Consider the following 14,282-nt stretch of genomic DNA (forward strand, 5'->3'; position numbering starts at 1 on the left):
AAATAAACTTGATATTAACTCAGTTGTACTGTGTTTTTTCATGGTTGCATTGTAAGTCTCAAGCAATGCATGCTGGGAAAATAATATGTTAATATGCTGATCATAATTTAATCAGTTGATTGAACTTTGTATAGTACATTCACTCAACATTTCAACTCAAAATACTGTAAGTTAGAAGAACTCATGTTTGTAAATTTTGAAAGCAAATACAAAAAATGTTATGTTTAATTATCTTGAATAAATAAAAATTTCATGTTTGCATTAAGTGAGTGAGAAAAGATGAGTTGATTCTTGTGTGTTTTTTTTTTTTTACTGTGATATACCTCCACTCCATTACATCTCAGAGGTAAATATTGTACTTTTCTCCACTAAATTTGTCTGGCAGCTTTAGTTACCAATTACTTTTCAGATTACCCATACCGTTCCTGTCCTGCTTCTACAGCTAAATAAACTATAATACTTAAACTATTTCACATAAGCAAGGCTTTGAAAGCAGGACTATTACTTGTGGTGGAGTAAAGGATCTGAACACTTCTTTCACCACCGATAATTTTTAATCTTTATCTTGGTTTTGAGAAGATTAGGAAATACCAGTTTAATAAGTTTGTTGCTGGGTTTTGTCATTAAGTTTAATAAATTAGGCTACAGATCATATTGAAAGTAAAACAATAGTTTGGAGTAGACCATGATAATCACAGTAGGAAGGCGATCATAACCATATAGTCATAAATAGAAGCCACAGGTGCACAGAATCCACACCTGTTTACTGGTATAATAATAAAGTAATTGAGATTGTAGTTTGACCTACTTTTATTTCCCTCTTTACATTAACTTGTGACCTTAGGAAGAATACAGAACAGAAACTACATCTCACCAGTAAATGTAAAAATATTCACAAAGGTGTGTGGATGTTGTGCAATATGCTACATTAAGAGCAGGAGTTTAGTTGGTTGTCCAGACAGATTAGTTCTCCTTCGCTGCTTTTGTTTTTCTTACCTGGCGATGGCCCAAACAGTCTTCTAATTTATGATCATTAGGATTTAAAAGATCCCTTAATTATAGTGATGAAAACCCTGCAACAAGAATTCTGTTATGTCATGCACAATGGAGTTATATTTAAGGAGTTTATTCATTTTAAGAAGTATGATAATTTTCTTGACCCATAAATCAGGGGTCTAAAATTTAAACTGACTCAATATTTTTGAAAGTTTAATTTTTTGTTTCCATCTCTAAAAATACTTTTGTCATACTTAACAACTGCAAACAGCAGTTTCTCTAGACTTTCATTTGCATTAGTTAACCACTGTGCATCGGACACAAACTCTGTAACTCTTCTGCCACTTTGAATTTGTCATTAATTCCCTTTATGGAACGTGCTAGCTGAGTACTGTCAGCTGTGTCTGTGCTTTCGTTAAACACCACAGAGTATCTGGTGAGAACTGTGGCTCATTGCGTAACTGATCATAAATCTCACATGCGAACTTGCTAATCCACACTGCCACTGTTTGCCAATAGAGACATTTTGCTGAAGAAGTTACTCTTTTCTGGACATACAATATCAGTGAATTGCAACATGCAATCCTTCAGAAATTCATACATATGTTTTTAACAATAGAATTGTATTTTTATTTCAGTTGTATTCAGTTGAAGGAGTAGTTGAAATTGTAAGCAACAACTAGAGAAAATAATGAAGATAATTTTGCAGGCTGGATTATATTATATTTTTGACATTAAGTTGTGGGCCAGGCAGAGGGAAAGTTTGAGACCCCTGTCAAACACTAAAATCATTAAATTTGGAGATACATGTCTTTCAGTGGACAGGAGTAAGAAAAACTGTAATCTGAAAAGAAACTTTTTCACATTGCATAAAATAGAAATAGTATAGTAGAAATACCTCAAATTTATACCTCAGTACAGTACTTGAGTAAATGTACTTCCTGCACATTATCAGACATTATCAGATATTATTTTGTGTTTACTGGATGTCAGTACACACCAGGATTCTGGGGGAAGACGACGTATTGTTGAATTAAGAAAATAAATAATATTATTTTGAGCTCTAGCTCTAGAAATTTCACTGATAACCAGGCTGTTATGTCTCTATCCGCTGCCCGTGATGATGCAAACATTGATGTGTTCCGGTGTTGTATCCACCTGCACCCGAGGTGTGCATCTGTTGGCTCCGCGCGGTCACCTGACTGTGTGACATCACGCAGGTGTGAAGAGCAGCTTTATGAAGAGGGCATGGTCGTAACGACAGAAAGACAGAAGAGAAGAGACCAAACAGCCGCACCCGCGGACATTATAGCGCATATTGTGTTTTTCTTCAGTTTGCAGTCATGACTCTGAGGACGCGGTGGACTCAGCTGTTCCTCCTCTTGTGCTGCGCGCAGACATGTCTGTCACAACCTGGTAAGACTTCACTGTTTATTTCTGTCTGTGTTGTTTGTATAAGTCTCTCAACGGTTAAAATTTTCAGCTCAGATTGATTCAAGTTCCAAAAAGTGCTTCACTACATAGCAACGTCGAATATATCACTGTATTTGTTTATATTTGTTCCTGATTTGCCTTTATAAACTGAATTATTCTGTCAGAGTTAGTTAAACAACACTGAATATTACAGATCGACTGAACAATATGTTAAGTGCATGTTGTAATACAGGTGACTCAAGCTTAACTGCCTCATTCCAAACAGAAAACAGGTCAAGGTGCTCACAGCTGACAGGAACTAAATCCAGTTGATATTTGAGATTCAGATGTAGGCAAATTATTATATGTTCCTGTTATAGGGCTGCATGTTATGGTAATCATATAGTGATTATTTTGACAGATTAGTTGGTATAAAGACCCAAACATTATTAGATCATCCAATCTCAAAATGTACTGGCTGATATTCTTCATACAGAATATAAACTACAGAAATATACATGTGAAGACATTTTTTGCAATGATCCGTTACAAGTGGCTGACACTTGTGTCAAAGATATGTAATAGAGGCAGGATAGTTTAAGTTTAACAGTAAAAAAAAGTTGGGATACTGTAAAAGGTAAATTACAAACAGAATGCAATGTTTTGCAAAATTATGTTCAACCAACACAACTGAACACAGTACAAACACAAGATATGTAATGTTTTTTTAGTTTCAGTGTTTTTTGTTTTGTTTTGTTTTGTTTAATTTGAAACATGTTTGGGTATTTAAAGGATATTTTTACATGGGCTCAGGAACACTTTTGAAAACTGTTGGTATACAGTTTGTGACTTCATTTACAAATGTAAGTTCAGACCATGCAAAGCAAAAGCCATCAACAACAACTAGAGACGCTGCAGATCTCTCTGGGGCCCGAGCTCATCTGAGATGACAGATTTAAAGTGGAAAAGTGCGCTGTCGTCTGACGAGTCCACATTTCAGATTGTTTACTGTAAGTCATGGATGTTGTGTCCTCCGGGCTGAAGAGGAGAAGGACCGTCCAGATTGTTACCAACTTAAAAAAAGCAGCATCTGTGATGGTGTGGGGATGTGTTAGTGCCCAAGGTATCATGGGTAATTTGCATATCTGTAAAGGCCCCATTAATGCTGAAAGGTACATACCTGCCATCCAGACAATGTCTTTTTCAGAGACGTCCCTGCTTATTATTTATAAGACACACGTGTGGCTTCATAATGAAAGAGTTCAAGTACTAGACTGACCTGCCTGCAGTCTAGACCTGTTGTGTATTATGGCACGCAAAATACGACAACTGAGACTGACTGTTGAGCCCCTGGAGCCATATATGAAGCAAAAATGAGAAAAAATATTTCTTTCAAAACTTAAACAATTAGTGTCCTGTTGCAGGCATCAAATTCAAAATAAGTGTATATTTACAAAGAAAAATGAAGTTAATTAGTTTAAATATTAAATATCTTGTCTTTGTACTGTATTCAATTGAATATAAATCAAAAAGTATTTGCAAATCATTGCATTCTGTTTTTATTCATGATTTACACACCGTCCCAAACTTTTTGGAATGGGGCTGTATTTTTAAGCACTTATGTTTTTTTACCTTTGAGAAGCTGTCAGTCATGTCCTACTTTATTCTTCTTTGAGTATTTGCCCCTGTTTGCCACTTATTGGTCTGTGAATAAATATATCATTGTGAGAGTGTAATAAGGATAAGAAACAACAGTAATGGGCTGGGCAAACATTTCACCCTGTCATAGTTTGTATTGGTCGTAATCAGCAGATCAATCGATAATGAAAAGAATTGTAGTTTGCAGCTGTAGTTCTTTCATGTAAACTTGTTGTACGTCTGCTTTTCATGTTTACGTAGATGTAGACACGAGAGGCTTCACTGGTACAGAGACCAACGATGGGGTGTGGGTCAACCCCTCTGCCAAACAGGTCCTCACCAGCCGTCTTACAACAGTCTTCCTCCCAATCATCTACATCATCGTGTTCATTGTGGGGCTGCCTGCCAACACCTTGGCGATTTGGGTGTTCCTCTTCAGGACCAAGAAGAAACACCCATCATCCATCTACATGGCCAACCTGGCTCTGGCTGACCTGCTCTTTGTCATCTGGGTGCCCTTAAAAATCGCATACCACTTCAACGGCAATAATTGGATCTACGGAGAGGGCTTGTGCAAAGTTCTGGTGGCGTTTTTCTATGGCAACATGTATTGCTCCATCTCCTTCATTGCCTGTATTAGCATCCAGCGTTACTGGGCCGTGGTCAACCCACTCGGCCAGCAGCAAAGAAACACCCGTATCGCTGTGAGTGTCTCTGTCGCGATCTGGGTGGTGGTCTGGCTCATCACAATCCCTCTCTACCTCTACGAACAGGAAGTCCGGGTGACCAACCTCAATATCCTCACCTGCCACGACGTCACCAGACCCAGTCAGAAGAAAACTGCAGCAGGATACTTTCTGACGATGGGAATTCTGGGATTTGTCGCCCCCACGGTCGTGTGTATCATATCTTATGTTCTCATGCTGAAGGCTCTCAGGAACACCATGGCGGACCCCGCCATCGCCAAGAGGCGACAAAAGGCTGTGGTGTTGATTGTCACCGTGCTGATCATGTTTTTAGTCTGCTTCACTCCCAGTAACATCATGCTGCTGGTGCACTACATCCTCCTTCTGAACGAGGCTCACAACAACTTGTATGGGTTCTACATCACCACCCTGTGCCTGGCGAGTCTCAACAGCTGCATTGACCCGTTTATTTACTACTTTATCTCTGAGGACTTTAGGGAGCATGTGAAGAACACGTTCCTCTGCAGGAGTGAGAGGACGGTGGAGAGGATGAGGGTCTCCTTCAGTGCTCTAAAGTACTCCAAGAAGAGCAACACGTACACGTCTGATTCAGGCAATACACAGAGCACTGAGTGCTAGTGCATCGTTGGTTTTTTAAGCTAATTTTTGATCATTAAAAGGCTAAAGATTTGGATTATTTGATTTGGGCTTGTATGAGGTACTTGTTGGTAGTCAGTGTATTAGCTACGGGAGATTGCGGCCAGCACTCTACCATTTTGGGGAAGCAGCAGATGTAGGAAGCTGTATCACTGTACCAAACTCCATAGGCGAAATCAGTAATTTTATCTTTGCAGAACATGGGAGTTGCCAGTGTACTGCTGTTTTGGTCTGTTAGCTGGTTTGTGTTATTGTGTGACTTCTGCAAATCTGAACTATCCTTTTAAAACATGAAAGGCACACACTAATACAAACAAACTAACAGATCAAGGCATTAGTACACTAACAATTTCTGTGTTCTGCAAGTTAAAATGACTGGTTTTGCCTGTGGAGTTTGGTTGGTTAGGAGAGAGTGATATCTGGCTTATCTAATGGCAACTGCACATTAGAAAACACTGTCTGACAGCAAAGTAAAGCAGGGAAAATATATATTTTTTATGTGTATTTTTAAGTGGCAAAATACTGTTTGTTGCAGACCCTGTTCACAGCAGTACATTGCTTAACTTCCATACTGGTACTCCTCTCTCCTTTTCCAAACAGGGCATGCCAACCACCATCTACTGTAGGTAATAGACTGACTATGGAAAACTACCTCATACAACCCCTAATCAAGGAATTCAAACTATACCTTTAAACTCCACTCAGGTTTAAAACAACAAGGATTTATTTTTTAATTCTAGCATGAGACCGGTGGTCAGAACCCCCAAGAAGCTGTTAGATAAGTTACCTTGTTTTTATTTTTGTGAATTAATATGTATTTTTATATGATAACACAACTTTTATTTAATGCACTTTGCGTTTCTTGATTTCATTGGGATATGAATGATTGTTTATTCATTTTTAATGTTAGATGTCCATGCTGTCATTTTATTGCGATGATCTCAGTCTCACTGTTTTGATGTGCCAGATGACAGATTCATCACATAGGTATATATTTTGTATGTGTTTTTAAAGCAGTCGTTTTTACTTGTATAACTACATTTTAAAGTTTGACAATAAAATGAAAAGTCCATCTAAGTGTATTTTTCCCCATCACACTCTCTACAGGTCTTGTTAAGTCTCAAAAGGCAGTTAACCGAGAAATCATTAAGTCTTCAAGGTCCTTTATTGTTTTGTTTCTTGGATTTTATAAGGTTTTTATATTTTTCTGTAGCTTCCAAGTAGTGTTCCTCATGTATTCAAATCCAGACATTCAAATTTTGGTCAAAGTATGTATGTTTTAGCCTCAACGTGTTATTTTTCTAGGCCTATCTAAAAATATTTCCCCATGTGACGTGTAGGTTTCTTGCTATTCTTTCTTATTGCTTATTCAATCCTTTCAATTACTTTCACACTTTTGGCAGTCACTTTTTGAAACGAAATTAAAATCTGCAGAAACGTAATTTGGTTGCATTTGGTTTGGTTGATACAGTTGGAAAGGTCAAGTTGCATGTTCCTTATTTTCAAAACAAGAATATTTAATATTTAACCTTTACTGTAAGTTCAGGTCTGCTTTAGCCTTTTAATGTTCTAATCCAGATACCACACTCCTTTTGATCCCAAATAATACATAAATAGTAAATTATTTGGTCTGTGAAAATGTTCTTCCTGCATCTCTTTCTCTGCCCGACAGTAGAAATTATCTCATGAGTTCTTGTTATTGCTTTAGTGAAACAAACAACCTCAGTATAAAAATCCTTTCTTTTCTTTGAAATGGCATTAGGCCAATAAGAGACTCGTTTTGGTCCTCTAAACTGGAAAATGTTGTTTTATCTGGCTTTTGGGACCAAATCACAGTCACTGTAATTAGGCGGGATCTATTCAGCTGTACACAGATGCAAGAGAATATTAAAGTTTGTGCCCGTGTTTGAGGCTCAACAATACAGGTTGCACTAATTAACTTCCCTGGAAGTGAAGCATCTCGTAGAAAATTAACAAGAATTTATAATGTTTTATAGTTTTGTAAGCTTTCCAGGGATACAGGAGTAGAAACGCATTGGCACATCACTCTGTTATGGTTGCTAGTTAGCTTGAGCATTGTTTATTTTAGATTTAACTGATCATTTCACATGATAAGATCTTCAAACTGACAGACAGGCTGTTCTTACACGTAAGCTTTTATTTCCATAGAGGCACCAACATTCATATGAAAAGACAAAGATGGTCTGTTCAAGCTGTTCAAGTATAGACCAAAAGATATTTATAGTCTAATAACATTCATCTGTTAAATGTCTATTTTTTACACTGAAAAACTGGGATGAAATAATTAATTGATCTTGAGTCTATCGACCGAAAATTAATTGGCATTGATAACTGATATGTTTTCAGGCAAATAAATGCCAATACTCTGATGTATTTCTTTGTCTGATATAAAAGTAAACTGATTATCTTTGGGTTTTGGACTTAAATTCAGAAAACATTAGACATTTAAAGATGTCACCTTGGCCTTGATAAAAATTTTGGTGGACATTTTTCACTATTTTACTTGAGAAAATAACCAACAGTTTAACAACTGTTTGGCAACTGTTGATGAAATTATATGAGAGAACTTCATTTTCAGCCGATTACAACGTCACACCAAACACATCAGTGTGCGCATTACATCCTCTGTACTCATGTTTCCTCTTCCAAACCACAGATACCATCCGTATAATGGAACACTTCAACATTTACTTTCAGTGAAATGTCATGTAAGGTTTCCCACACTAATTATATTTATAGTGCCGTGTTTACAGCAAGCTGTTTCATTTTACTGCACACCACCATATAGAAAGAAAAAAGAATTTTGAATTCTCAAATATTATATTTGTATGTTGCTGCAACCTTTAACAGAGCAAAAAATTCAAGAAAATAATGGTCACCAACAGAATTAAATATCTGTGAGATATTTTATAAATTATAACATTTTGATTTTTAAAAAGTTTTATTAAAATTTGTGAAATCCAAAATCTAAATATCAGCTTTTCTCTTCTTCCCTTAATTTTATGTTTTATTTGTTTTATTTGAGCGCCATGGAAATCTCTCATGGGAAAACTACCAGAGTCCCGGGGGTGGGCGGGGTCACGGATGACGTACAGAGCGTACAAACAGGTAGTCTCGGGGTGTGTCTTCCTGGGTTGTATCTGCTGTGCGACGTTTGAGAGTCATATCGTAAAGGAGAAGTGGAGCAGAGAGGGTCTAAAGTACACAGACATGGATTTTACACGATTATTGACGCTTCTTTTGATTTTGTGCTGTTTTTCTGCCTCACATGCAGTAGGTAAGGATGAAACTTCCTCTGTGTTTATTGTGTCAGGGAACAATGAGGTGACTTTTAACAGTACAAAGGCTCATGAGAGTAGACTTCAAAATAATGTTATTAAATATTAATGTTTTAGTATATTCAGCAGAATTGTTTTAAAATGTTTATATCGTGATTAGCGATATCATAATTAGCGAACGACGCGATTTTTAAAATATTATTTAACCTTGGGATGTGGCCAGCTCCCAAAGCAGACAGGAATGTCGGGAAATGTAGTCGCATCTAACTTAAGAATATTAGCACCAAATGAAAAACGGATTTCCTATTAGCTGAAATATTATAAGATAAGATCCTGTTGTTGAACTGATTAGATTATATTGCACTACTTGGGTTACAGTAGGAGATCTTATAGTTATTTGTATTTTGGCTCATTTGTCAATAATTTATCTTAAATCTTTTAGCCTAAAAAGTGTCAGAAAATGATGAAAAATGTATTTTCCATGGTTCAAGCAGGCATTTTAAAACAGCTTTTTGTGTCAAACAGCAGTCCTAAACACAAAGAAATTCAGTTCATAATTATTTAAAGCAGCGAATCCTCACGCTTGAGAAGCTTGATAAATGAATTAATAATGATTAATGGACTAGAGAGAGAGAGAGAGTTGTCTTTTAATCATCAATTAAACATATGCTTAATTAATTTTTTGATAAAGCAGCCTTCAGTTTTGATGGGAAGTTACTCATCATGTGTCACCAATCAGATAGTGTAGCAGGCATGACATGGTGGTTACAGACAGAGAGATATGGCTGCATCAGAGCCAAAACAGATTTTAGATCATTCTTTTCTATTTTGGTTAATGTTAACAAAATGCTAATTAAGTAATCTACATTAGTCTAACTAGTTGCTTATGATAGTTGCTAGTGTTTTGCTAACATTCGCTAACTTAAGATGTGACTTTATGTAGCTTTTACAGGTCCCCCAGTAAAATATTTGAACCAACTTTGAAATTTGTTTTTCTGTTCAACGTAGACGAGCCTAGCACATAACATATCTAAGTACAGGAAAGGAGAAAGTTGGGTTCCGCCAAGGTTGATCAACTGTTATTGGAGCACAGAGCGAAAGGAGTTGGGATTTAAGAAAGGTCAATTGTAAAAATGCTGAATATCGAATAATAATAGTGAGGAGTCATTGGTCAACCCCTAATTGTTTTTTGCCCTGATATATATTTAATTTTGTCATTTGTCATTTTTCACAGGTAAAGGACGGGGGTTCATTGGGTATAAGGACCCTGAAAACACAGGACGAGTGATTGTGGACAAGACAGCATCTGACACCCTGAAGAGTAACCTCACCACAGTCTTCATCCCAATTATCTACATCATCGTGTTCGTGCTGGGACTTCCTGCCAATGGCATGGCCGTCTGGGTGTTTCTCTTCAGGACCAAGAAGAAGCACCCGTCGTCCATCTACATGGCCAACCTGGCTCTGGCTGACCTGCTCTTTGTCATCTGGACGCCCCTAAAGATCTCCTACCATTTCAACGGTAACGACTGGGTCTTCGGCGAGCCGCTCTGCAAAGTCCTCGTCGGCTTCTTCTACGGAAACATGTACTGCTCCATCCTTTTCATCGCCTGCCTCAGCGTGCAGAGGTACTGGGTGGTGGCTCACCCTCTGTCCCAGCAGAGGAAGAACAACAAAGTGGCCATCGGTGTCTGTGTGGCCATCTGGGCGTTCATCTGGCTCACCACCACACCTCTGTACCTGTACGACCACACCGCCAAGCTCAAAGACCCTAACGTTACTACCTGCCATGATGTCAACGTCATAGAGGACGCCCTCAATCCGTTCGCTTCTGTCAAGCTGCCTTACTTCTACTTCATCTTCATGGGTTTGGTCGTGTTCCTCATCCCCTGCGTGGTGATTGTCGTAGCCTACATTCTCTTACTCAGGGCCCTTGGAAACTGTATGGAGGACAGTTCGGCTGCAAAGAACCGCCACAGAGCCGTGGTGTTGATCGTAACCGTCCTGGTCACATTCGTCGTATGTTTCATCCCCAGTAACATCATGCTGGTGGTGCATTACTCCCTACTGAAGGACGGGGTGATAAACAACGGTTACGGCTTCTACATCTCCACGTTGTGTCTGGCCAGCCTCAACAGCTGCCTGGACCCATTTATCTACTACTTTGTGTCGGAGGACTTCAGGAACCACGTGAAGAACACTCTGCTGTGTCGCAGCAGCAGGACTGTGGAGAGGATGAGGGTCTCGTTCAGCTCCATGAAATACTCCAGGAAAAGCAAGTCGTACGTGTCGAGCAGTGGGAATACACAGAGCAGTACCTGTTAGTCAAAGGAGAGCAAAGAGACTGATCAGATATCCTGCATCGTGCCTCTCTGTGCTTGTCCTCCGGTGCACTGGAAGCACGGCAGCGCACAGACCTCGTGGCTCTGGGACTCAGTAGATCCAGTAAGACTGTAATAATGGACATAAGGACCAACCAGCTAACCTCAATGCATCAGATAACCAAAGATGAAGATTAAATGTGAAGATGACTGTTATTGGATGAGGACAGAGTGCATTTTTAAGATGTATATAACTTCATTATGAACTTTTTTAGTGCTTAAATGTGAAACATGAGTATATATTTTAATGTTTTTATAATTAAATACAGAGAGTGCCTGTTAAAGACTGACATTTAGTCCTCTTGGTTGCACAAAATGTGTTTTTATTCCCCAAATATTTTTGACTGACTAGTTCACTGTGCTGAAAACCATTTAAAGGGATAGTTCAGATTTATTGAAGTGGAATTTTATGAGGTACTTATCCACAGTCCCGGAATAGGAAGCTAAGCAATGTACTAATGTGGGCAGGGTCAGCAAAACATATTTTAGCCACCTAAAAAATCAGTATCATTTTAAGTGATTTATAATATTTTCACTGCTTTATCTTTCCAACAGACTACCTTTTCTGATGGGAAACCACTGTTTTAGCCAAGCCATAATCCCTCTGTAATTCTCAACTAAACTCCATGGGCAAAAACACTAATTTTACTTCACAGAACACAGGAATTCCTGGTCTACTGCTGCCTTGATCGGTCAGTTAGTTTGTGTTATTGTGCATCATAAGTGTTTAGTTCAGTTTAACAGAAATGACACAACACAAACACACTAACCGATCGAGGCAGCTGCAGACCAGCAACTCCCATGTTCTTCAAAGTAAAATTGCTGTTTTTGCCAAAGGAGTTGTTTTTTTCAACGATCATCTACCGGCTAATTGCTAGCTAGCTATTACTCTGACTATTGATAAGGGCCTCCTATGACCTCATTTCAAAAAAATCACACTATCCCTTTAAAGCTAATGACATCTGTAATAAAAGAACCAAATTAACCTGATGTGTTCAGAGGAATGGAACAAGAGAGTCTATATAAAGTTATGACTTTGATGAAGGTGCCAATGTAGCTTTAGTCAAATCAGCAACTAAGAGGTGCATTAAATATTCATTCTTGCTTTCTTGTTTTGCTTATTTTGCAGACTCCTACAGTGAACACTTTTTAAAATCTATTTTAAACTTTGTGTACTGAAGTTTTTATTTACTTTTGAGTTTAAAAATGATAAGGAACATGTGGTATTGTTACATAGTCTCTTAAATAAATGACAAACAGGATGCAGTTTCTGTGATACTCCTTTGATATTGCGCAAGCAATTAAATTCCTGAAGTGGAGTGAGTCACCGGCCTGGTTTTCATCGTGCAGCTATAGAGGGATGTAGACGAGACTCATTGTCATGGATCATTCTCAACGCCTTGGGAAATGTTAGGAATTCGTGGAATGTGCTGTGGTGGTCAAAGTACACAGACTAGTTTTTTCTTTAAGCAAACATATTTTAATGTCCGCTAAGTTGTTGATTGTATTGTTTTCTGAAGAAACTAAGACAGAGGAAGAGGGTCTGAGTGAAGGGGTGTTAAGGAATGTTTAAGAACGTGATGAGACATGTTTAAGAAACTGGCTGTCCTCCCACGAGTTTCAGTATCTGACCGTGTTTACCTGTGTATGACACACAGGAAACATTCAAATCCAAGCCACGTAGCTCACGTTCCCATTTATTTTTATTTATTGTGACCTTTTCTTCTTGATCATTGATTTTTTGGTCTTGCAAAAGCCAACGTAATGCACCCTCTCTCTTGATTTTTATTTAACATGAAGCTCATTAAAACCTCCTGCTGCTTAATACAACTTGTTTTCTTCTATAAGACAATATACTGTGAACAAAGGGGTATTGTAAAGTGAATGCTGCTGGTCTTTTATCTCCTGATAAGAGGTATGTGAACTGGTAACCCCACCCTAACAGTTCTCACCCTCCCCCAGGTAAACATGCAGCCTGTGAATGGTCCTGTTAAGTGACTGGTGCAGGCAGAGCTCCAGGCCTAGTTTAAATAGGTAAATGATTGTTGTGGAGTGTCGTCTTACCTTTTGTCAGCGGTCTTGTCTAGATTCCTTCTTTTCACATGTTGGGGACGAAGCCACTCCCTGGCCATGTTACATTTACACAGCCTCTTTCAGACATGAGTCAGTTACACCGTGTGACCACAGCAAATGGACATAAATCACATGGCTGATCATTTCTGAGCAAACTTTTAAACAGGACAACTGTTAATAAAATTCCACCAGGAGAAGGGATCACATTTATTTAAGTTGGATTATATGTTTTACAGTTTTATAAAACAGAAAAAGGAGACATTTTAATGGTGATTTAAATTTTAAAGACAACACTGCAACATTGGTTGTCATCTGTAAATGTTAGGAAATCATTTATTGCTTAAAGATCTGGGCACATCATGAATAATAAAGGGAGTGACATGTTGCACATGACCATGAATGGTTGGATAGGAATGAAAGGCAGATTATGTAATGGTGCACGGGATCAGGGCTGCAACTAATGATTAATCTGTCAGATTTTACAATTAAATTGTTTAGTCTATAACATGTAATAAAAAATCATTTAAAAAAATGTTCATCACAATTTCCTAGAGCACAAACTGATGTCAAATTGCTTCTTTTATCCAACTAACACTCTAAAACCCAAAGACTCTTCAGACTCTTCATTTAGTGTCATAAATGACAAAGAAAAACAAATCCTCGCATATAAGACGCTGGAACCAGCAGACAGGTTTTTTTTAAATTACCGATTATCAAAATAGTTAATTTTCTTTGCAGCTCTACACATGATGCATACACACATTCACACATTATGTACTCAGATTCAAAGAAAACTCAATTTTCTTGTGTGTGCAAACATGTTAAGTCTGCACAGCTTTGCTATGACAGCCATGAGAGGCAGTGTTGGTATGGCAAGAACGGAAACTTACATTCCATTTATCTGGGTTATGATCATTGCACATGTACAGACACTTTTATTGTTGCTGCACTCCAAAGACATTTTACCTCCTGCTGCCAAATTTAGTGAGAATAGTCACGATGTTTTCGAACACACTGTACACTGCTGCCAGTGGGGTTACTTCTGCAGTTGCACAATGCTTTGTTTCTGTTGCATATTTCCACAATGCAACATGTACGGATTAAGGTTAAGGTTCTCATAAATTGCAACAAGCCTGTAA

The 14,282-nt window shown here is 38.1% G+C and overlaps 2 protein-coding genes across 2 annotated transcripts; both read left to right on the forward strand.

Annotated features, from left to right (window-relative positions):
* Nucleotides 1-2,241: 2,241 nt before the first annotated feature.
* f2rl1.1 (coagulation factor II (thrombin) receptor-like 1, tandem duplicate 1) lies at nt 2,242-6,462 on the forward strand. Its single transcript, XM_084746564.1, has 2 exons — nt 2,242-2,424; nt 4,303-6,462. The coding sequence occupies exons 1-2, from the start codon at nt 2,340-2,342 to the stop codon at nt 5,370-5,372; spliced, it is 1,155 nt and encodes a 384-aa protein (XP_084602690.1). The 5' UTR covers nt 2,242-2,339; the 3' UTR covers nt 5,373-6,462.
* Nucleotides 6,463-8,606: 2,144 nt separating this feature from the next.
* LOC146308471 (proteinase-activated receptor 2-like) lies at nt 8,607-11,360 on the forward strand. Its single transcript, XM_084745859.1, has 2 exons — nt 8,607-8,688; nt 9,924-11,360. Exons 1-2 carry the CDS (start codon nt 8,622-8,624, stop codon nt 11,012-11,014), a joined length of 1,158 nt encoding a protein of 385 aa, XP_084601985.1. The 5' UTR covers nt 8,607-8,621; the 3' UTR covers nt 11,015-11,360.
* Nucleotides 11,361-14,282: the final 2,922 nt, after the last annotated feature.

This window comes from Lutjanus erythropterus, chromosome 20 (assembly GCF_056507025.1).
Source record: "Lutjanus erythropterus isolate fLutEry1 chromosome 20, fLutEry1.hap2, whole genome shotgun sequence".
NCBI classification, from domain to species: domain Eukaryota; kingdom Metazoa; phylum Chordata; class Actinopteri; order Lutjaniformes; family Lutjanidae; genus Lutjanus; species Lutjanus erythropterus.